Below are 22530 nucleotides of genomic sequence, written 5' to 3' on the forward strand. Positions count from 1 at the left end.
TCGAATAAAAACGAGAAGTGGGCTTTTCGTTTGGGACAATATCCTAAGAGCGGCAAACTGGGTGATTGACGAGCGGTTGAAGGGAAGGCGCATCGCAATCTGCAGTGACAACCAAGTTGCATTGAGCAGTCCTTTGATCACCTCGAAAATCGTTCAGGAATGCAGAACCACCGTTTGAACTCTATGTCTAGATTCAATACGGTGGAACTACTCTGGGTACCTGGTCACTGTGGCGTAGAGGGAAATGAAATCTCGGACGCTTTAGCGAAAGAGGGGTCAATCTCCCCTATGCCGGGACCGGAGCCAGCAATTGGAGTATCAGTAGCATTAGTTAAGTCTGTTTTCAAAAACTGGGAACAAGCTTCCCATAACGACAGGTGGCGGAGCTTAAATGCTGCTCGACACACCAAACTTTTCCTGCCAGAACCGAACATACGTGCCGCAAAGTTTATCCTGTCGAATAGCAGGACTTGCAGGTGTATTGTGGGCAATCTGACAGGCCATAATTCACTAGCTGGGCAAGTGTTCAGAATAGGAATTATCGAAGATGATACGTGTCCCTCCTGTAATGAGGAAGCGGAATCCACGGAGCATTTCCTACGTGAATGCCCCGCCTATGGACGCACCAGGCATCAGGTCTTTGGTGCCGATGTTTTCGAACTGCGACGGGTAGCATCACATCCACTAACGGAAATCCTGCGATACGTGAACGAATCCGGAATATTCCATTAGACGGGGGTGGCGAGTACAATGGGCCAACACGGCCGAAGTGCTCGGAAGCTGTAACTTCTCCCCCACCATACACACACACACACACAGAATATAACATAACATCGCAAGTTATGTTCTCCATTAATTCGGGCTCTTTATTTAACATGAGGAAAATCTGAGCAGATAGACTGTCAGGGTTCAAATTTGTTTGGACCAACTTCGCACTGACTTTCTTCATGTTCAGTTTGTCATATTTCTATGTCAGCAATCATTGGAACGTTCATACGACGATCCCTATAGAATAACAGCGACAAAAATGTGTACTGAAATATTAGATACATCCGCCTATCTAACGTTGCATTCGTTTGTCCCCTATTTTTCCAGGACACTTGCGTGCGGAGCAAGTTATTCAATAGCCAGACCTCGTGTACTTTTGCTATTAGGGTTTGGTTGCGTGATGAAAAGTTATAAAAAAAAAATAATTCTAAGCAACAAAACTGATCGTACGACTATTGTTATTCTGAGATATTTGTCTATTGGTTAAATATCAATACTTGGTTGGACCTCCTTTGGCTTCCAGGATTATTTGCATCCGTGATGGCATAGATAAGACAAGAGTCTGCATAATACTTTAAGGTTTACTGTTCCATTCATCCTGTAAAGCCTTTTATAGAGAACTCTTTGGAGGAATGTGGTGTTTGTGCAATTGCTTTTCGTGGTTCGATTGGATTTACGTCTGGACTCTGCTTTGGTGAATGCAGCAAAGTTGAGGCATAATACAGTAGCCACTCCCGTATCATATGAGCTATATGTTTGGGATTATTGTCGTGTTGGAAAATATGATTCGGACCCAAACCCATTTTATTGACAGATTCCTGTAAATTTTTTTTCAAAATATTTAGGAATACATGCTATCCATTTTGCCATCAATAATCGCTAGATTACTAACCCCTGGGTTTCGGTTGATGCGCGAACGTATAGCTTCCACCACTCTCTAACTACGAGCGAAACGGGTCTACCCATTTTTCAGTCGATCAACATCTCCAGTCTCTCTGTATAAGTCGATAACATGAAGTGGCTACTATTCAAAGCGGCGACCGTTGCAATGTGGAGTCGTGTTCGATAGGTTGTAACACTGCCTTCTACGTTCACTTTCGTAGTGGGAAATTTCGGAACGTACTGACAAAACGTATGACCAGACTAGGTATGCCTTAGGCGATGACGGCTATCAGGGCAGAGGCAAATCGTTAAACGCTGCCTCACCTCTGCCCTGGGAGCAGCGTGACCAAAGCGACTAGCAGATGTTAAGTGCTCCTTTATATAATTCGCAGAACACAACATGACAGAATTATATTGAGCGTAAATCCGCCTATACTTTGGAGCAAGAGCAGTTGATATCTACGAGACGCTTCGGTCCCGCTGCTTCCAGGGCAGAGGTGAGGCAGCGTCTGGCGATTTGCCTCTGTACTAGTAAGAAACCTTAAAGCCGTCATCACCTAATATTTTTAAAGTTTCAGTGCTAAGCTCTAAACGAGGAGCCCGTGGACAAAAAAAAAGAGGGATTAAATTGCTCCCCATTTGGTCCGGTCCGGTATCAAATGGATGCGGACTTAGGACTCCGCAATTCTTGAAAAAAAGTAGGTGTCGTCAGCAGCCATTTCTCGAAGCTTGAGTGAAACTTGATAACGTGTTACTGACCGATCAACCGCTGCAGTTTTAATGTCGACGCGTTTCCAGAATACACTTCACCGGGAAGAAGTCCAGATGACTGATCTCCAGGGCATTTGTTAACCCATAATATAATTAGAATCCTCGTTTGATTATCATTACATATTTCAAATACAACATAAATTATTCAATTTTAGGGGGAACCTTTGAATGAGATGGAGGCAAAATTGCGTGATAAACAACGGCAATTGTTGGAATTACAGAAACGAAAACTAGAATTGGAGTTGGCCGCTACAAAACAACGACTGGAAGAACAGGAAAAACAGTTGCAATCAACTATACAAAGTGATACTGCGAAACCAGCCATTACTGCTAATGTAGCCGCTGCAACACCACTGCCGGCTGTTCCTAATAAACCAATGTTCGTTGGGCCAACAAATAAAGCGGCACATTTGCAGAAGCCGATTGCACCAGGAAGTGCTGCAATGGTATGTATTCATCCACACTTCTATAATGGATATATGTTTTTAACTAAATAAATTATAAACCTAAATTTAACTTTATCGCACAACTTCTAAACCGGAATCTTTCCTATTGCAGCCCTTCCCTCCTGCCAATAATAATGCACCAAAAATTCGGGTAGCACCAGTGAATTCAGCCCTCTTGAACAGCATTAGACAACGCGATCCACGATTAGCCCGTCAACAACAACAACAACAAGCGGCGCTAGCAGCAGCGCAACAACAAACAGTTATGAACAGTGCAGCAGGCTCCGATACACCCAGCAGTCAGCTACCCGGTGCGGGTACATTAGAAGTGCAAAATAGTGTTAAAAAAGACATAAGTGCGGATAAAAGTGTCCAGAAAAGCTCTTCGAAATCTATATATGGTAATATTAATCGGGAAAAATCGAAATCAACGCCATCGTCGGCGTACAGCAGCAATAGTGGTAGCAACATCACCAGACGAGCACATAGGGGGACTGCGGAAAAGTCTGGTTCCGTTGATGGAAAAAAGTCTCCGGTCTCGAGCGCTGCCAGTGTTCCGCTGTCACCTACAGCTTTGCCGAGTAGTCGAAATAGCAGTAGCAAAACTCATTCAAGTTCATCATCGAGGAGCAGTGGAATGTCGAAGAGTAGGGAAAGTTCAAAAAGCTCAAGTACACGCGATAAGCTATCAAGCTATGAGCGGGATCGTAAGCGGAAAATTGATTCATCGCCTCACAAAGGATCCGAAAAGGGTTCGACATCAAAGCAAACTGAGAAATCACCAAAGCGTTCTGCAGATGGGTCGTCGAAAACGTCCTCCCATTCATCCAGTAACAGTAGTGGCGTGACGACAGCGGCATCACCGACTAAATTCCAAGATATTGCCAAGCAGCGGATTAAGTCGCGAAACTATATGAGACGAAATCGTGAAAAGTCTTCAAGTCCAACACCGCCGTCACCGCCCCCGCCACCAACATCTAGTCATGATACTGATCTGCGTGATACATTGTCGACATCATCGACAAGTCCTGAAAAACGAATGAAGATTTCATCACGTGCAGAGAGTGCAATAACAGAAGTTGTGACTGACACGATAAGGGATGTGGGACCGTCTGCTGTTGTAAGCGTACCCGTTTCCAGTCCGTCAATTGTTGCTACCACATTTAAGACTAACGAATCGGACGGCAGTGCTCCGACCGCGTCTGCGTTTGGAGTGTCGTCTGTGTCAAGTAGTAACAGCAAAGCTGAAAATTTAGAAGAAAGTAAGAATCGCCTTTATCACTTAGTCTATATAATAAAGATTTACCTCGAAGTAGTGCACATTTTGTTCCCCAGGTGTTACCCAACATTTTTTCTATGGAGTTTCGAGTACATTTCGTAGGTTTTGTTGTTCGCCGGGTGTGTTCTGATTCGCCTAGGGGAAGTGTAGTTTCCTTAACAAGGTGAAATTGGTTAGACCCATTTTGTTTTGTGTGGTTAGAAGTTTGGACAGTCCTGAATACTGGCATATTTGCGCCAAGGGAGCCATATGCGATGATTTTCCAATTTTTTTTTTTGTCTTCGTATTTGCGGCGTCGCTTTGATTGAGTTTTTCATCAAAGGTTCACGTTTGTGCAATAGTTGTTCGGAATATCCTTTCCAGTTTCCGAAATATTCAGCTAAAACTGATCTCGGGGAAGAAGTTAACTCGATCGCTTGAAGAGGAAATAGTTGTGGAGCGAATATGTCGGACTATCTGTTTGGCGTGAGTGGTTCGAGATGCTTTGTTCAGTTTGGAGGTCTTTTTCAGAGGAGTAGTAATTTAGCAGGTGGAAAACTCCCTTAGAAAATTTTCCGGTAGTTCCCCCCAAAGTCTCTTTTGAATTTGATGAACACTAGAAATAAAATATTCGAAAGAAAATTTGTTTGTTTTAATTTGTCTGCCTTTAGTCCTGATTAAATCTTGAATGCTGGAATGTGCTCTGCTCCGTGGAATTAGATTTAGAATGTACTTGATAAATTGATATTGAGGTAACAAATATGCAGGAAAGAAAAAAAGTAAGAGAAAAAGTAAAACGAAAGAAGATGTGATCTTTCCTCATCTTCATTCATTTTGTGTGGCAAAGTTTGCAATGAAAGATTTATTATAGATATAGATATGGCGCCAGCATCACTTACGAAGGACATCGACCTAAGGCAGCTTCATCCGAGTGCAGTGACCACAGCAAAGAGTTCAAGTGCAATGGGAGCAAGTACTATAAACGTAGGGCCTGATGCGGCAAACGGGCCGGGTCCGGTGAATAGTGAACCAGTGGATGAGGCAGACCCAAAAAAGAGAGCAGTGGCTACTTTGGAAGACATTGAGGAGCCAGCAACGAAAAAGACTAGATCAGAGAAGATCGATTCGTAAGTGATTTGCTAGATAGATTCGGGCAAATTGAACATTTTCTTTTGTTTACAGGTTATTTGGCACTGAAGATGTTGATTTGAGGACTTTATCGGCTCCGAGCAATCATTTAGGAATGGGTATGTCTTCGGTTATGCCATCAACTCCGCCTCCACCTCCAATCATATCAAATGAAAGTGAAAGTTGGACAAAGGTTAAAGTGAGTATTCGCAACTGCAATCGCAAAGTTTAAGTTAATAATTTGCAATTTGCCCACCAGGGTGTGAAGTCGAATAAATCGTCTGCTTCGAAATCAAATTTAGACGACGTACGCGCGAAATTGGCGAAGGCAGCTAAAGGAGAGAAATACGGTATGTCCAATAACAACTGCTGGATTTATTTATTCTTCATTTTTGACCCTGTTTTTTTCCACACTTTTTGCAGAGAAAGATTTGAAATCGTTCAAGAAAGCGAGTCGATTCAACGACGTCCATGAGGATTCACAGGACGGAACTGATACGAACATTCGAACAATCATAAGCCAGGCCCAAGAAATGTTTGAGAGTGATAACATGGATGTTGAACAGTACAATACCCTTATGAAGACTGTGATTCATATAAACGAGAAAAGCAAACTGAAAGAAGCTCAACGGCGTGAATCTCTGCTCACAAAGAAAGAAGTAACTCAGGACCTCACACCAATCAGCGATGATGAAGTTCGCTTCAGTTCCGAGGAAGACGATGTTGAAACGAAAATTGCAAAATCAAAAGTTCTCTCGAAACGAATACCAAAAGTCTCGAGAAAAGATGAAAACTCAACTGTTGAAAGCAAATTTGAACAAAGTTCAGTGCTAAGACGATCACCAACTCCGACTAGCGGTACAAGCTCATATGCTGACAACAACAGGCAACAGTCGCTTCCAAATCAGACCGGCTCGAAATCCGAGAAACGAACAAGAACCAAGGAATCGAAATGGTCTCCATGGGAACCGAACGCCGCTACTCAGGCATCGACTGGTAAACCTAAATGGGTTGTTGGAAATACGAATTTCCGACCGCAATTCCCTGCGAAAGGTGCGAACATGGCTAACGTGCCGAATATGATGAATCGTGGGACCGTGCCGAATCCTTGGCAAAATCCACCTCAGTTAATATTCGCAGGTCCTCCAGCTCAGAGTCAGATTCCACCACCTCCTCCAGTTCCGCCCATAGTAAACCCGATTTTGCCTACAGACACTTCAACTGTAACGCCCGGGCCACCCCTACCGCCGCCCATTCTCCTGCCACCTCTCAGTAATTCTGTGGACAATCCAAACGCAGATGTTGTTCGAACCATCAATATTGATGGCGTTCCAAAAGAAATCCGTTTCTACGATGAGGTAGCTATCGCTTTTATGGAATGGGATCAGCCGAAAGAAATTGGCTTCCAAGCGGGACAAAGGAGAATCATGATCGACGATCATGACATGATTACACTGAGCTTCAATGATGTATACAAAACTGTGATGGTTGATGGCAATCCTCATCAAATGCGCTTCGGATGCCCAACTCGGGAACTGTATATAGACAATAATTGGTACGAGTGCTATTTCGGTGATCCGCCAATCCGAATATTTTTAGATGGGCGACTTAGAGTTTTCAAGATTGAAGGACCGGCTCCACAGGTGCGCATCGGTAATACCCGACAAGATTTGGTTGTAGGGAAAATCAATCTGATCATAGATGCCCTTCTCATAGTTCCTGTTTTCCTCGATGCTAAAGTACAAACCTTCCAGATCAATGACACGGTGCATACCCTCCAGTTTGCCGATCAATTAAGAACCGTGTTGATCGACAATATTCCGTTTGATGTAGAATACGGTGGACTGCCGAAAAGTATGCACTTAAATGGCGTGAAACACTTCGTAAGATTCGGTACCTTGCCTAATGGTATTGTCCCGGGTACTGTTATCATACAAAATATGGTTCGGACTGATAGATTTGCAGCAATTGATCTACCCATGGCATCGCCGGAATCCGCAGCGTTGCTTTCCGTGAACCCAGGGCTGCCGACGCAACTTCCAATGGATGCAGCTCTGCCTGTATTGAATCCCGCCATGAATGACGCATTAGCGCAAGGATCCGTCGCTCCGAATAATGGGGAAATCAAAAACGAGACTCAGTCGGATTCCTCTGTTCAATCGATTGCGGGATCAGTAGGCAATTTGAATATTGACGAACTATTCCAAAAATTATTGGCCTCAGGCATATTGAACCAAAACCAAGGGGTATCGAAGGCCGACGAGAGCAAAAAGGAAAAGTTGAAGGAGAAGCCGATCATTCCGATCGATTTATCCCGACCGGAAACCATCAAAACCCGTCAAGCACCGATAATTCAGAAGCTCTTCAGTGGCATGCAATGTAGCAGCTGTGGAGTGAGGTTCCCACCAGAGCAGACTATGAAATATAGCCAACATTTGGATTGGCACTTCCGGCAGAATCGGAAGGAGCGTGATAACTCGCGTCGCGCTCATTCTCGCAAATGGTATTATGATGTTAGCGATTGGATTCAGTATGAGGAGATTGAAGACTTGGAGGAGCGGGAGAAGAATTGGTTCGAAACACAGCAAAATGAAACGGAAAATGTCGATGAAAATTCGAATCAGAGAACGAGTTCACCGCCACCAAGTTGTCCAGCCGGTCCAGATGATGTGGACAGATGTTGCGATATGTGCCATGATAAGTTCGAGCAATTCTACAATGAGGAGTCGGAAGAATGGCACTTGAGAGACGCTATCCGGGTGGAGGACAAGATCTATCATCCCATTTGTTATGAGGACTTCAAGGTAACACTAATTGCATTGCTCTAAAGTTTTGTTATTTAACTTGTGATTGGTTATTTTCAGGCATCGTTGACGATGGATTCAATTCTTCAAACGACAAATGATGTGGATGATAACGCAATGGATTCTGTCGTTGTAAAGTCGGAGAAGGATGATGACGTTATTATGGAGGAGAAGGCACCTGAAGTGATTGAAGATGATGACGATGAAGACGACGTGATCGTGTTGCCGACTGAGGAACCTTCCATTCAAGAAATTCCAGACGATGACGAAGATGTGATCATTGAACAGCCATCGCTAGAAAGTGAGCTCCTGGTTCCAGATAGCGAGAGCGATGCTAACACCAAGAAGGATGAAGAGACAGCTAAAGATAGCGAAGCGTTAGAATCAGATGATGTGGAAATCCAGGAACCTCATATCCCATTTACCGATCTCGATACCTACGAGGAAACGGCAGAAAGAAGCGTTTCAACTGTGGACGATTCGTCACAGTCTTCACAGTTCAACGTAATTAAAATTAAAGAAGAACCCAAAGACGACGGGTACAATGAAGATGACGCGTTCGAGGAGGTCGGAACGATTATCTGTGACGACGACATCTCAACGCAAGCTGATGAAGATACCCCTAAGCGACCTGATCCTGCGCCAGTTGTTATTGCACCATTGGTGCCGAAACCGCCAGTGGCAAGTGCAAGCAATTCAAATATCCTTGTCCTCCACGATCCTTCATCTTCGATAGATGGCAACGTTGACGTTCAAGAAACCCCGGCTACAACGACAGGAGCTAATAAAATTAAAATCAACATCAGCAAAAGTGCAATACGTTCGGAAAGCAATACAGTTGCACAAAGTTCATCCAACAACAAGACTAGCGCCGCTGTAGAGACGAGTTCTGGTGCCGATAACTCCACCAACAGTGCAAAACGACTAGAGGATGACGATTCGATCCAGTACGCGCTAAAACCGGCTCTTGCGAATGTGGCACTGAAAAAGGTCCCACGGACTGTCAGTGGATTGGAGACGTCGGGTCTGTGTTCCATAATGTAAATACCAAGTCTAATTTCGCGGAGATAATTGACTGGACACAATCCCGCTCTTGATTGGATCCACCTAGTATTAATTGTACATACTTTACGTTAAGAGAAGATGAAAATATGTGATAAAAAATTTATTTTATGTACATTGTCTTAGGATAAGAAAATTCTAGTTGATAGAATCGATGGAATAAAGGCTAAGTTTTACATAATCCGTTTTAAAGAGCCCGCGTTTAAGGGGGATAATATTTATTGTGAAGAAAAATATTGAGGGAGGGATTGTAGTTGAGCAACCGTGAATAAGAATTTGTTGTGTACAGTGTGCTCCCCGCCCTGACATTTCATGAATTTCGATTTTGTAAATTCAAATAAAAAAAAAAACGTTTGAGGTTTAACTTTAGAATTACTCTTTGTTTAATGCACAGAATTTTATTTTATTATTTGAATAATAAAATATCGGTTTTTACCACAAGAAAAGCCTTTCATTCGTACATTTTCAGGAGGAAGTTAGTGACCACCACTAAGTGAAAAGATGAAGATTCCGCTCCCCTTTATCTACTTAAGTTCAGTTGATATTTTTCAGAGGGTCCTCTAGAGTGAGCAGCGGAACAGGACAACTCATCTCTTTTTCCCATCATCTACGAATTCAACAAAATAAAAAGTGGGGATCTCTTAAAATTTCAGGCCTAAGACACCAAGGAAGGTTGTTGGCTACAGTCAGTCAATGTGCACAGACCTAAGGCAGATTGGAGCGTCAGACAAGGATGTGATTCGCCGTTGACCAGACCCGACCTCAATTGATGAACAATCGAACCAATACGTAATATTCATGGAATCGCTGCCGGATATCATGAGGAATTGCACTTTTCATTGCCTTATTGATCGCTCCAGTTCCTTAGGCCTAGACCGGATACCAGTTGTTCCGCCGTTGATAATGATGAAGTTTTTCAATAACTTTTGACAGAATTGAAGTTAATGCTATTTATTGGTGGGTAGTTAATGGGATCATACGTTTCTCCTTTTTTAGGTATGAGCTGGACACGAGCCATTCCCCAAGCCGATGGAAAGATACTCTGAGCGTAAGACAGATGAAAAAGTTTGCGCAGAAGTCTACCCAGAGGAGAGGTGCAGCTTTTTAGATGACTATGGGCGAGATACCATCAAGACCCGCAGATTTGGACACATCGAGCTGGTGGTGATGCAGCGACGCCCATGTCTTCATTGCTAAAAAAACTTCGCCTTCTTTTGCAGTGCCTTCCGTTGTCGGCTTCGAATCCTCCCAGGTTCACGGTGTCTGGGCTGCATGGATCTGTTTCCACATACGAGAATTAGACCAGTTGCGTCCAAATCACCAGCTTCACTTTCTTCCGGTTTTCCTGGTAGAGGGAAAGGAGAAGGTTCTTCCCGATCAAGCAGACCCTCCATATTACCCATAAAATAAATTGCGATGAATTTATGCTATTCTTCTTCAAGCTTTTGCGAAGATTCATTCTGTAGTGAATTTGGCCCTGCATCTGTAAAGTCGAAGTCGAAGTCAGGATCACTGATTTATGATCTCTAAAAGGTGACGCGATGGTTGTGGTAGTAGGCACTAGCTTCTTAATCTCGTTACCTTGGTTTCGAATCACAGTCGTCATAGATGTTAGTGTTTGTCTCAGTGCTGTGGGTTTGTACGGCATTAAATCTGATGATCAAACACAGCCTCACTGAAAAAGAGAGAAAAACCATAGTAAGAAATGAATGGTATACTCCACAAGGGGCTGAACAGGAGACATACGGCTAAAAAAATAAACGTTTCCTCTCTTGAGCAGAAATTACCATGAATTTGATTGAATCTGCATTCTTCGCTAAGGTCTGTGATGATTTGACCAACACCATCGGGAAAGTGCTAGGAGAAATTGGCCAATTCTATGAGATACCACGAATTCCAAAAAAGAATTTAGAGCCAATTATGGTGTTCGGTTACTTTTATTTCATCGGAAAGCAGGCTGACCCTGACCAATGTGCGAGGCCAGATAAAAGCAACAGGATCACTTTCGAGACCATTTAACATCAATAACGGTCTAAGAAAAGGGGACGCGCTATGATGCGTCCTCTTTAACCCCGGAAAAGTGATTCGCGATGCAGATGTGAAAGCGAGAGGCACCATCCTCGTCACGCCAACTACTGGCCTACGCTGGTGATATTGACATTATGAGAAGAAGAACCCGAGAGGTACAGTCCACTTTCATCCAGATCGAGCAGGCGGCGCGAGATCTCGGGCTGCACATTAATGAAGGCAGCTATTCGAGTGGTCAAAGCTGGTTAGCTATTGGGTAGTCAAAGGGTAGTATAGGTCCCAAGGCGAAATGTGGATTGGTACCCACGATGGAGCATAAAACCTGGGAAACACCTGCTGAACCAAACCCTATCTCCACCTCCACGTGGTGACCGCTAAAAACGGGACAAATTATATCAACTGGTCAGCCAGGTTTGGGGTTGGGTAGGGTTGAAAACCTTACACGGAAAACCAACGTTACGAAGCCACAGAAGCAGCCTCGAACAGGGTGGACTTTACAACGACGAACCCGGCAACGACAACGGAATAACGATTTGCGCATTTTCTCATGGAACGTGCGCTCCCTGTACAGAGATGGAACTGCCAAGCAGCTAGTCGATACCCTGTCCCAATATAGGGCTGATGTAACAGCGTCGCAGGAAATGCGTTGAAAAGGGGCAGGTTTGCTGGAGAAGAGCCACTACACCATATATTATAGTGGCCATTCAGTAAATTATGTGCTGCGAGTAGGAAAAAGGAAGTTTGGGAGAACCAACAAGTCTATGAACTCGAAAAGTACAAGGAGCAACCGCACCAGGCGCGTAAGTTTTATTAACAAGTCTGAAGGATGAAACCTTACAAACCTCGATGCTCACTCTTCCGAGAGAAAGAGGGAAATTTGATTTCCGATGAAATAGGCATATTAGAGCGATGGGTTGAGTATTTTGATGAACTGCTCAACAAACAAAATATCGCCGAGTTAGAGGTCCCCCCAGCTGAAGACGACGGACAAAAACTGTCACCACCAAGCATAGAAGAAACAGTCCATGCAATCCACTGGCTTAATAATCATAGGTCGCCAGGAGCCGAGGAAATTACGCCCAATTGATGACCAATTATACCAAGCGGTTCATCAACTGATGCTCAAAGTATGGGACAGTGAATCGATGCCTGACGACTGGCAACGAGGCATAATCTGTCTCATACATAAAAAGGGAGATATCACGCAGTGCAGTAATTATAGAAGTATCACGTTGCTGAGTACCATCTATAAGATATTCTCCGCTACCTTGCTAGGCCAGATAGCCCCATACGCCCAGAACATCATTGACCCATACCAAAGAGGCTTCACTCCAGGCAGACCAGTAATAGATCGGTGATGGAAAAACTGTTGGAATATGGCCATCAGTTGCAACATCTTTTCATCGATCGATGCCTATGACAGCATAACCAGGGTAAAACTGTACATGGCCATGAGAAAATTCGGTATTCCGACGAAATTGATAAGACTGACTAGGCTGACAATGACCAATGTGCGAGGCCAGATAAAAGAAGCTCCCTAGACCATTCAACATCAACAACGGTCTAAGACAAGGGGATGCCCTATGATGTGTCCTCTTCACCTGGCCCTGGAGAAAGTGATCCAATTGTGTGATCTTTAAGTCCACCCAACTACTGGCCTATGCTGACGATATCGACATCATGGGAGGAACGACCCGAGACGTAAAAACTGCCTTCATCCAGATCGAGCAGGCGGCGTTAGGCGCGAGATTTTGGGCTGCACATCAGTGGAGGCAAGATAAAGGTGGCAACGTCAGCACCAAAAACCAACCAACCAACGAACCAACAACATCAAACCGCACCGGTGAAACGGGAAGAATAAAGATAGGAGACTCCAACTTCGAGACCGTTGAAAATTTCTTCTATCTAGGGTCGAAAATCACAACCGATAACATATTTGCCCAAGTTTTTACGACATGCCTTAGAGATAGAGAATTCCAGGGCAGTGGAACTAGCAAAAGCTGATACTCATTTCGAGGTCAGGTAAACCATTGAGTGACCCTTCTTTCCACAGATCGATATGATTGGCCAATACTATTGTCAAACCATCTGGTAGCTCCCCAATGAACAAAAGGAATGGGACGTTTCAGACAAGTAATTCGGATTTCGTAAGGCTGCAAAAGAAGTGGTAATCCTAAATGTGAAGAATGCGTTCAACTCTACAAACTGGGAAAAAAATCATCGAGTCCTTAGTTAAAACTAGGGAGTCCGACAAACATCGAATGCATTGTTGTCGAATTTTTCCTGGTGATAAGACTGTATTACAAATTAGATGATGGACTGAAAAGACTCCCGACAACTTCGGTGTTCAACAGTGTTCTGTCCTAGATCCTTTGCTGTGGTTAATTAATATGAGCAGGGGAAGAAGCCAGACAAACGCGAAAATTAAAGTTGGCGAACAAATAATTTACTCTCAATAAGCGCTTAAAAACTTGGGAGTAATGATCGAAAGAAGGCTTAACTTCAAGAAAAACATGAAGTGTGCAGCAACTAAAGCATTTACCATCGCTGTAACTATCTCGAGAATACTAGCCGACATATTGTTTTTTAAGAGTAGTTAGTTCTGTGCTACTCTACGCAGCTAAAGAATGCGCGACTGTTTTGGAAAATGAGTTAAACTGTAAAAAACTAGAAATAGTGTATATTTTAAGTGCAAACCGGACAACATTGGCAGAAGCAGCATAAGTATCAGCAGAGATGCTCGTCTCCAAAGACAACCTGGCGAACAAAGGCTGGACTCTCCACAATAAAACATATGCAATCGGAGAGTCTAGAGCATTTCGATACCAACTGCGCGGTGGAAATTTATCATAGAATAGCAAAAGATGGGACGAATCGCGAAACTGTTTGTTCGGCATACCCTTTCATTCCGGACAATCGATGGAGTTACGAGCTAACACAATTCTTGAGTGGATATGGATGGTATCGTGCATACCTACATACATTGATTTTGGCTCGACGATTCACCATATTGCACAAGATGCGGAGAGAACGACGAGTGGCAGTTAAGAACTGATCCAGCCGCCGCGACGCAATGCTTTATAGGTGTCTCATGTGGAGATTGGAGGAAGAGGGAGGTGGTTTTAGTAAACACTAGTGTAGTGACCGCGGTTGCGCGACGGGAGCGGAATCTCATTCGGCTCTTTCTTAATTAATTTACTTAAACAATGCATTTAATAGTGTGCAGTTGCCTTAATGTTCGCCGCAGATTGCACATAATTGAATGCATTCGAGCGAATTGATCTTGACAAGAGGCGAATGATTTGCCGCATCCGCAGGCGCATGCGCATGTTGCCGCAACATTGCCTAGTGAGTGAGAAAGGCTATGTAGCGGGAACTGAAGCGGTGCGCGAGGAAAAAAGAACGGTGAGTTTCGATTTGGCGTTCTGAGAAGGTGGAAGGTTGGAGGAGAACCAGGGAAGAGCCGAGAAGTGAGACTAGGGAGAAGAAAAGAAGAAAGGCTGGAGCGGCTGGAAAAAGAAAAGGAGAAGGTGGAAGGTTGGAGAAGTACCGGGGAAGAGCCGCGAAGTGAGACTAGGGAGAAGAAAAGAAGGAAGTGTTGAAGCGGTGCGCCAGGAGAGAAAAAAGGAAAGGAGGTGAAGCAGCCCAGACGGGAGGGAAGAAGGAAAGGAAGGAAGAATTGACAGTTGGAAGGAAGTATTATGAATAAATTCAGGCCGACGAAGGTGAAGTGATTTACTTTGTGACGGGATTGATCGTCAGTGTCAAACATTGTGGAGAAATCCCAGAAAGATCTTCGCTAATAGGAAAAGACAGATGTGTACAGCTAAGAAACGTGTAGATTCTAGCATAATATGAGTAATCGTTTACGTAAGAGTTTAAGCAATACGCCTGCTAATAATATTTATATATAAATGAATTATGTTTTTATTGATGAGTTATTGTTTTTATTTTTCTTTTTCTTATTTTCTTATTGTTTTATTTTTTTCTTGTTTTCTTTTATTTATTTTCTTTTCCTTTGTTGAATTTTATCTTTATTTTCTTTATTTTAATTATTGTTATGAAATTGATTGGAACAATGAATATTAATGCCTAAATAGTCCAATAGTAGTTTGAGGACTTCCTCCCTTTCGAATCCTCCTTTTCCCCCCCCGCGGAACTGCTATAAAAGGGACATCCTCAAAGTCAATAACTGGCCTGAGGATGTCGAGGTAGGGTGGGAACCTCAGAGGCCGTGCCTCATACAAGATCTGAGGCGGAAGAGACGATCATTGAGACGGTGAACCGTCGTGGATCTTCCCCTCCTTGATCACGGCACTCGGGTCCGGAGACTTACGGCTCCACGCGAGTTACGTTACCTGAAACGCCTGACCCAACAAAAATTAATTCTCACACTTGTGTCAGCAACGTGACCAAAGAATCAGGTTGCAAGATTCCAGACTGGCAGATGTTTAGTCTGCAAGTGTAAAATTTCCACAATTTAGAAAATGCATTTTATGCATTTTCAGCACATTTGGATTCTCTTGGATCTTGGTTTGAATTCAACTAGATTAAGTTAGTCTTAAGACCGCCACTGTTCAATTCGGTTCGAAGAACCATTACTAATAATAAAGTTATTAAAACAAAAGATATAGTTTTTTTTCAAGATAAGCTAAAGCTTATTATATAATTGGCGCAGTCGGTAGGATCCTTCTCCGAAGAAAAGGATTCCGTGAACATAACAAATAACGCTATCACTTAAGTGTTGTGCGTAAATAAATTCGTGAACGTGAAAACCAAGTTGTGTACTTAGTAAACGAATGTTAATAAATTCGGGAGTCGATTATATCGAATAGTGAATGCAATCGGCGCGAAGTTTAACGTTCGATTCGAACAGAAAAATAAAAATAATGCCGAATAGTGAAAATGAAGCACTCAGACAGGCCTTGCAGGAATTGCAGGCTAGATACCAACAGGATATGGAATTCCTGCGGGGACAACTGGAACAGCAGCAACAACAAATAGTGCAACAACAGCAACTAGTGCAGCAACAGAACCCAATGAATAACTTTGAGCTAAAACCCGACCAAATTTTAAATAAATTTAGCCAGATAAGGACCTTTACTGGCAAAGACTCGGAATATTCACTCCAGAAGTTCATCCGAGCAGTTGAAAATGTAGTGGCTCTGTGCGGAAACAACGAGCCTTTACTAATTTACGGATTATCGACAACAGTGAAAGAGAAAATCCAGGGAGAAGCAAAGCAATGTATACGCCGGCTAGGGGAAAATGCCAGCTGGGAACTCATCAAAGGAGAGTTAAGGATACATTTCCGACCGAGATACAACTACAGGAAGCTGATGGACCAGAGTCGTAATTTGAAGGTTAGTACTCCTCGAGAGTTATTTAGTAGCATTAGATCTATAAATTATAAGCTCAATGAATTGTATGATTTCGATGAATTTAAACCACAAAATTACTGTCCAGAGAATAATGATAAGAATCTCATGGATATTGTAAAAGACATGTTAACCGGAAGTTACCGTTCATTAATTACCAGAGATATGTCTTTGATTCAAGCTTATAATAAGTTTGATGATCTAGGCCTCCTTGAGGAAACAGATGTTATTCATTACTATTATAGGAAAAGTAAATTCAATAATAACAATAAAAATACTGGAGATTTCCATCCCAAAAACGGGAAACCTAAAAATTCGGGAAACAATATTAAACATCCGAAAAACAGTGATCAAAATTCGGACCAAAACAGATATAATAACTTTCAACCAAAACAATCAAATAATTCTGATCAATATCGTAACAAGAACTATAGACACTCTGACAAGAACCAAACTAGAAGACATGGACAGTACAGTAACAGTAACACAAGACATAACAATTATAACAATTCTGGACAATACAGCCAAGGCAAAAACTCCCATGAATCGATGGAAGTTGATAACATCGAACAAAAAGAGGTAAATTTTTCCATAGAGCCTCTGGAAACAAATTGCCCATAGTCTCACTAACAGTCGGTGCCAAAACGTTTAAAGCACTAATAGATACAGGATCTGAAACAAGCCTCCTTAAACCCGGAACATTTGAAATTTACCCAGAGAAAGACCTTCCAAAACCCCTCTTTTTCTCCACCCTTAACGGAATCAGTGAAGTAAACAAGGGGATAATAACTCCTATACCTTCCGAATTTAAAATATCCGGAACACTATCATGGAAGTTAATGAATCTAACAGGTCGCAAATACGATGCGATCATTGGCCAAAATTTTCTTATCCCCCTGAAGGCTAAAATCAACCTAGAGAACGGATGTCTAGAAATTAATAATAACAAGATATTTTTTGAATACAATGACCACTCCTTCGTCATTAACGAAGTATGTAATCTAGAGTCCGGCAACGTTGACAACATAAATCTCGACCATTTGAACGTTCTTGAAAAGCAAAAACTTGTAAACTTGTTGGGAAAATATCAAAACCTCTTCTATAAGGAGGGAGAACAATTAACTTGTACCAATGAGGTACAACATGAAATCGTAACCACCATTAACACCCCTATTTACTCCGAAATTTACAGGTACCCTCGAGTTCACGAAAGTGAAATCGAAAAACAAATAAAGGAAATGTTGGACCAAAAAATAATAATGCCCAGCAGTTCTCCTTATAACAGCCCTCTGTGGATCGTACCCAAAAAACTTGACAATTCTGGTGAGCAGAAATGGCGAATAGTAATTGACTATCGTCGCCTAAATGAAGTGACTATAAGTGATCGATACCCAATACCAAATATTGACGGACAAGTTGGGTCGTGCACAATATTTCAGCACACTGGATTTGGCGAAAGGCTTCCACCAAATCCTTGTTAAACCCGAAGATCGTAAAAAGACCGCATTTTCCACTCCTTTCGGTCATTACGAGTACGTAAGAATGCCATTCGGGTTAAAAAACGCGCCTGCCACCTTCCAACGGTTAATGAATACCGTTCTGAAGGGACTAATAAACAAAATTTGTGTTGTCTATCTCGACGACATATTGATCTTCAGTACGTCGTTAGAAGAACATTTAGACAGCATCAAAAAGGTATTTGATAGACTAAATGAAGCCCATTTAAAAATCCAAATAAGTAAGTGTAACTTTCTTAAGAAAGATACCGAATATCTGGGTCATGTTTTAACGCCCGAAGGTGTAAAACCAAACCCAAACAAAATAAAGGTAATTCAAAATTTGAAACTTCCCTCTACGATAAAGCAAATAAGACAATTCCTAGGTATTACGGGTTACTACAGGAAATTCATTAAAGACTACTCGAAAGTAGCACATCCTATAACCAAATACCTTAAGAAAGGAATGAAAATCAACACGAATGATCCCAGTTATATTACAGCGTTTGATAAGTTAAAACAAATCATTACAACCCATCCAATCCTTAAGTACCCTGACTTTAACAAAAGGTTTAAATTAACAACAGACGCTAGTAACTTTGCCATAGGTGCAGTTTTAACGCAAGAAGGACAACCCATCTGCTATGCGTCTAGAACCCTTAACGACCACGAAAGGAATTATTCCGTAATCGAAAAAGAATTACTAGCGATAGTCTGGGGAACAAAATACTTTAGACCCTACCTGTTTGGTAAAGAATTTGACCTCCAAACGGACCACCAACCAATTAAATGGTTACAAACAAAATATGCAGGGAAAGATATCAACCCTCGCTTGCAAAGATGGTTAATATCTCTAGGTGAATACGACATGAAAATAGAATATATTAAGGGTAAACACAACAAAATAGCAGATTTCCTGAGCAGAATAAATGTCGAAACAAACGAGATAAACTTAGCAGAGACTGAAAATGTGTGTCCCTATCTACAAGAAATACATAAAATAAAAGAAACTAATGAACTCATAAATGAGGTAAATGCCATGGATAATGAATCATTAGAAATGCAAACAATCCACTCTCAAGAGGAGGACCTTAATGATCATATACCAATCCTAGAAACAGTTGTTAATCGTTTTAGAACACAGATAATCCTAAAGGAATCAAAAGATATTGAGGTCGAATACCCATTTAAAAATAGGAGAATATTCGTAGATAAATCGGATCTAAAAAATGGCAATGTCAATGACATACTAAGGAGATATATCAGCAAAGGAAAGATAGGCATATACTCGTACCTCAATGATCATGAATATAACAAATTGCAGCAATTTATGAAGGCCCACAAGATGAAGTTTTAATCAACAAGTTTAATATAAAAATAACTAGACGCGATCTCAATACACTTACTCCCGACAGTTGGTTAAACGATAATGTTATTAACTTCTATTTTAATTTAATCGCAAATCGTTGCGATGAGGAAAGGAATAAACATTTCACTAAAGTACATACAATGAGTACATTCTTCGCAGAACGACTTCTTCAATCTGGGTATGAAGGCGTTAAGAGATGGACTCGAAAAATCAATATCTTTTCCTTTGATTTGATACTGATCCCGATTCATGTCGATCAGTCTCATTGGTGTCTGGCAACTATTAACTTTAAAGAAAAAGCACTTAAGTATTACAACTCCATGGATACACCGAATACGAGGCTACTCGAAGTCTTAGCTGAATACTTAAGACTCGAATCCTTAGATAAACAAAAAATCCCCTTAGACACATCTGAGTTCGTCAAAGAAAATGTGCAAGACATCCCGCACCAAACAAACGGGAATGATTGCGGTGTGTTTTGTTCCATGTATGCAGAATACATAAGCCGAGATCATAAGATTACTTTCTCTCAAAAGAATATACCTTACTTCCGCAAAAGAATCATTTTAGACATATTGCAAGGGAAATTAACCTCATCCAATGATGAATCTCAACTTTCAGGTACTGATCGTGACAGGGATTCTCTTATTACTGTTTCCACCCACGCTACAGACATTGATAGTTGAGAAAATTACTACTGAAATAGGGTATACACAGATTAGAACAGAAGACGTAGAAATCGTCAACAAATACGATATTATCTTACACATCATCCACCCCACCGAAATTTTAGAAATTGTCAGCTCACTAGAAGCAACTATAAAGTCAATAAAAACCGATTCAAATAAGGACTTGGCACTCCTCCAAATTGAAAGTATCAAGAATTCCGTCAAAACTCTCATTCCACGCAGATCTAAACGAGGTCTTATCAATTTGGGCGGAACCGCCTTAAACTGGATATTTGGTACAATGGACAATGACGATCGACAGGACATCCAAAACCACTTAAATGTCATCGACACAAACAATCACAATATAATTGAACAAACAAACCAACAAGTAAAAATTAACGACAAATTCAATAAAACCTTTAATTTCCTAAAAGACGCAATAGAATCGGACCGCAAAAGGATCGTAGAGAAATTCAATCAAATACATAGACTAGAAGAAAATCATTCGACTCAAAATTTAATCCTCGAACAAATGATTCGGTTAGACATAATAAAAAGACAAGTCGAGAATATTCAGGATAGTATTGTTTCGACTCAAGCAAATATATTTCATCCTAGTATACTTACCGACGAAGAGATTAAAACTTACGATATCGATTTTCATAAACTTCACAATATAAAGTTAGGAGTTGCTAAGTTCGTCAACAACTCCATAATTATTGCAATTAAAATCCCAATCGAAACGTTGACATTAAAAAAGAAACTTATATTTCCAATAGCAAATTCGAATAAGAAACAAATAGATGAAGAACCAGAATATATTATTGAAATCGATAATAAAGCATATTCTTACCAAAAGGGAAAATCACTTAAGGAACTCTCACTGAGCAAAAATTGTATTTTCAGACATGATTGTAAATTTATCAAAAATTCAAATTCCGAATTTACTGAAACCGAAGAAGATATTGTAATACTTACCAATATGAAAAATGTAACCTTTAACAGTTCCTGTGACGATAGGAACTTTGTACTTAACGGCAACTACTTTGTAAACTTTCAAAATTGTACAATTCAAATTGGCCGTAAAACATTTAGTAACAAAGTAACAAAATTTGTAAGTAAATTCATAAGTTTGAGAAATCAAAACTTACCTTCATCCGAACTTAAATTAACGTTTCAAGAACTTATTGTAAATCAAGGACAAAATATAAAGGAAATACAAGAATTAAAATACCATAAAACAAAAGTTGTTACAATCAGTTCAGTTATAACATTTCTCATTGTCATCATATCAATTTTCATATGTATCATGTATTTCAAAAACAAAGCTTTCAAATTAAAAATAATCAATAAACTCCAAGGAAATCCAGATCTTAATGGGGGAGGAGTTACGTTACCTGAAACGCCTGACCCAACAAAAATTAATTCTCACACTTGTGTCAGCAACGTGACCAAAGAATCAGGTTGCAAGATTCCAGACTGGCAGATGTTTAGTCTGCAAGTGTAAAATGTCCACAATTTAGAAAATGCATTTTCAGCACATTTGGATTCTCTTGGATCTTGGTTTGAATTCAACTAGATTAAGTTAGTCTTAAGACCGCCACTGTTCAATTCGGTTCGAAGAACCATTACTAATAATAAAGTTATTAAAACAAAAGATATAGAAAAATTGTAGGACAAACGGTTTCGTCCAGGGCAGAGGCAACTCTTCAGACGCTGCCTCACCTCTGCCCTGGGAGCAGCGTGACCGTGAGTGGCATCGGATGGAAAACGCTCCATTTATATGTTTAGGAAAACACGCCAAGGGTGCGAATTATATTCAGTAGAAACCGATAGTTTGAGCCTGAGCTGGCTAAAGCTAAATTAATTGTTTAGGATAAGTAAGGGATCCTAAGTCCACAACCACTTGTTGTTGGACCGGACCAAATGGAGAGCAACTTACTCCCACGTTTATTTGGTCCGCGGATCCCTCGTTTGGGGCATGGCACCCAAGCATTCAAAAATTGTAGGACAAACGGTTTCGTCCAGGGCACTCACTTATCCTAAACAATTAATTTAGCTTTAGCCAGCTCAGGCTCAAACTATCGGTTTCTACTGGATATAATTCGCACCCTTAGCGTGTTTTCCTAAACATATAAATGGAGCGTTTTCCATCCGATGCCACTCACGGTCACGCTGCTCCCAGGGCAGAGGTGAGGCAGCGTCTGAAGAGTTGCCTCTGCCCTGGACGAAACCGTTTGTCCTACAATTTTTGAATGCTTGGGTGCCATGCCCCAAACGAGGGATCCGCGGACCAAATAAACGTGGGAGTAAGTTGCTCTCCATTTGGTCCGGTCCAACAACAAGTGGTTGTGGACTTAGGATCCCTCACTTATCCTAAACAAAAGATATAGTTTTTTTTTAAGATAAGCTAAAGCTTATTATATAATTCGCGCGCCGTTGAGCCGTTTTTGTTTTTTTTTTCTTTTA

General features: G+C 41.4%; 1 protein-coding gene across 1 annotated transcript in view; it reads left to right on the forward strand.

The window, feature by feature from the left end:
• Positions 1 to 9565, forward strand: part of LOC119654934 — a 46047-nt gene extending 36482 nt beyond the window's left edge. The window contains exons 5-11 of the mRNA XM_038060586.1: positions 2577 to 2867; positions 2980 to 4129; positions 4997 to 5252; positions 5308 to 5452; positions 5513 to 5603; positions 5677 to 8057; positions 8118 to 9565. Coding sequence (XP_037916514.1) covers positions 2577 to 2867; positions 2980 to 4129; positions 4997 to 5252; positions 5308 to 5452; positions 5513 to 5603; positions 5677 to 8057; positions 8118 to 9101 — 5298 coding nt within the window. The 3' untranslated portion in view covers positions 9102 to 9565. The remainder of the gene's footprint in view (positions 1 to 2576; positions 2868 to 2979; positions 4130 to 4996; positions 5253 to 5307; positions 5453 to 5512; positions 5604 to 5676; positions 8058 to 8117) is intronic.
• The last annotated feature ends 12965 nt before the right edge of the window (positions 9566 to 22530 follow it).

Source organism: Hermetia illucens, chromosome 4 (assembly GCF_905115235.1).
Source record: "Hermetia illucens chromosome 4, iHerIll2.2.curated.20191125, whole genome shotgun sequence".
NCBI classification, from domain to species: Eukaryota; Metazoa; Arthropoda; class Insecta; order Diptera; family Stratiomyidae; genus Hermetia; species Hermetia illucens.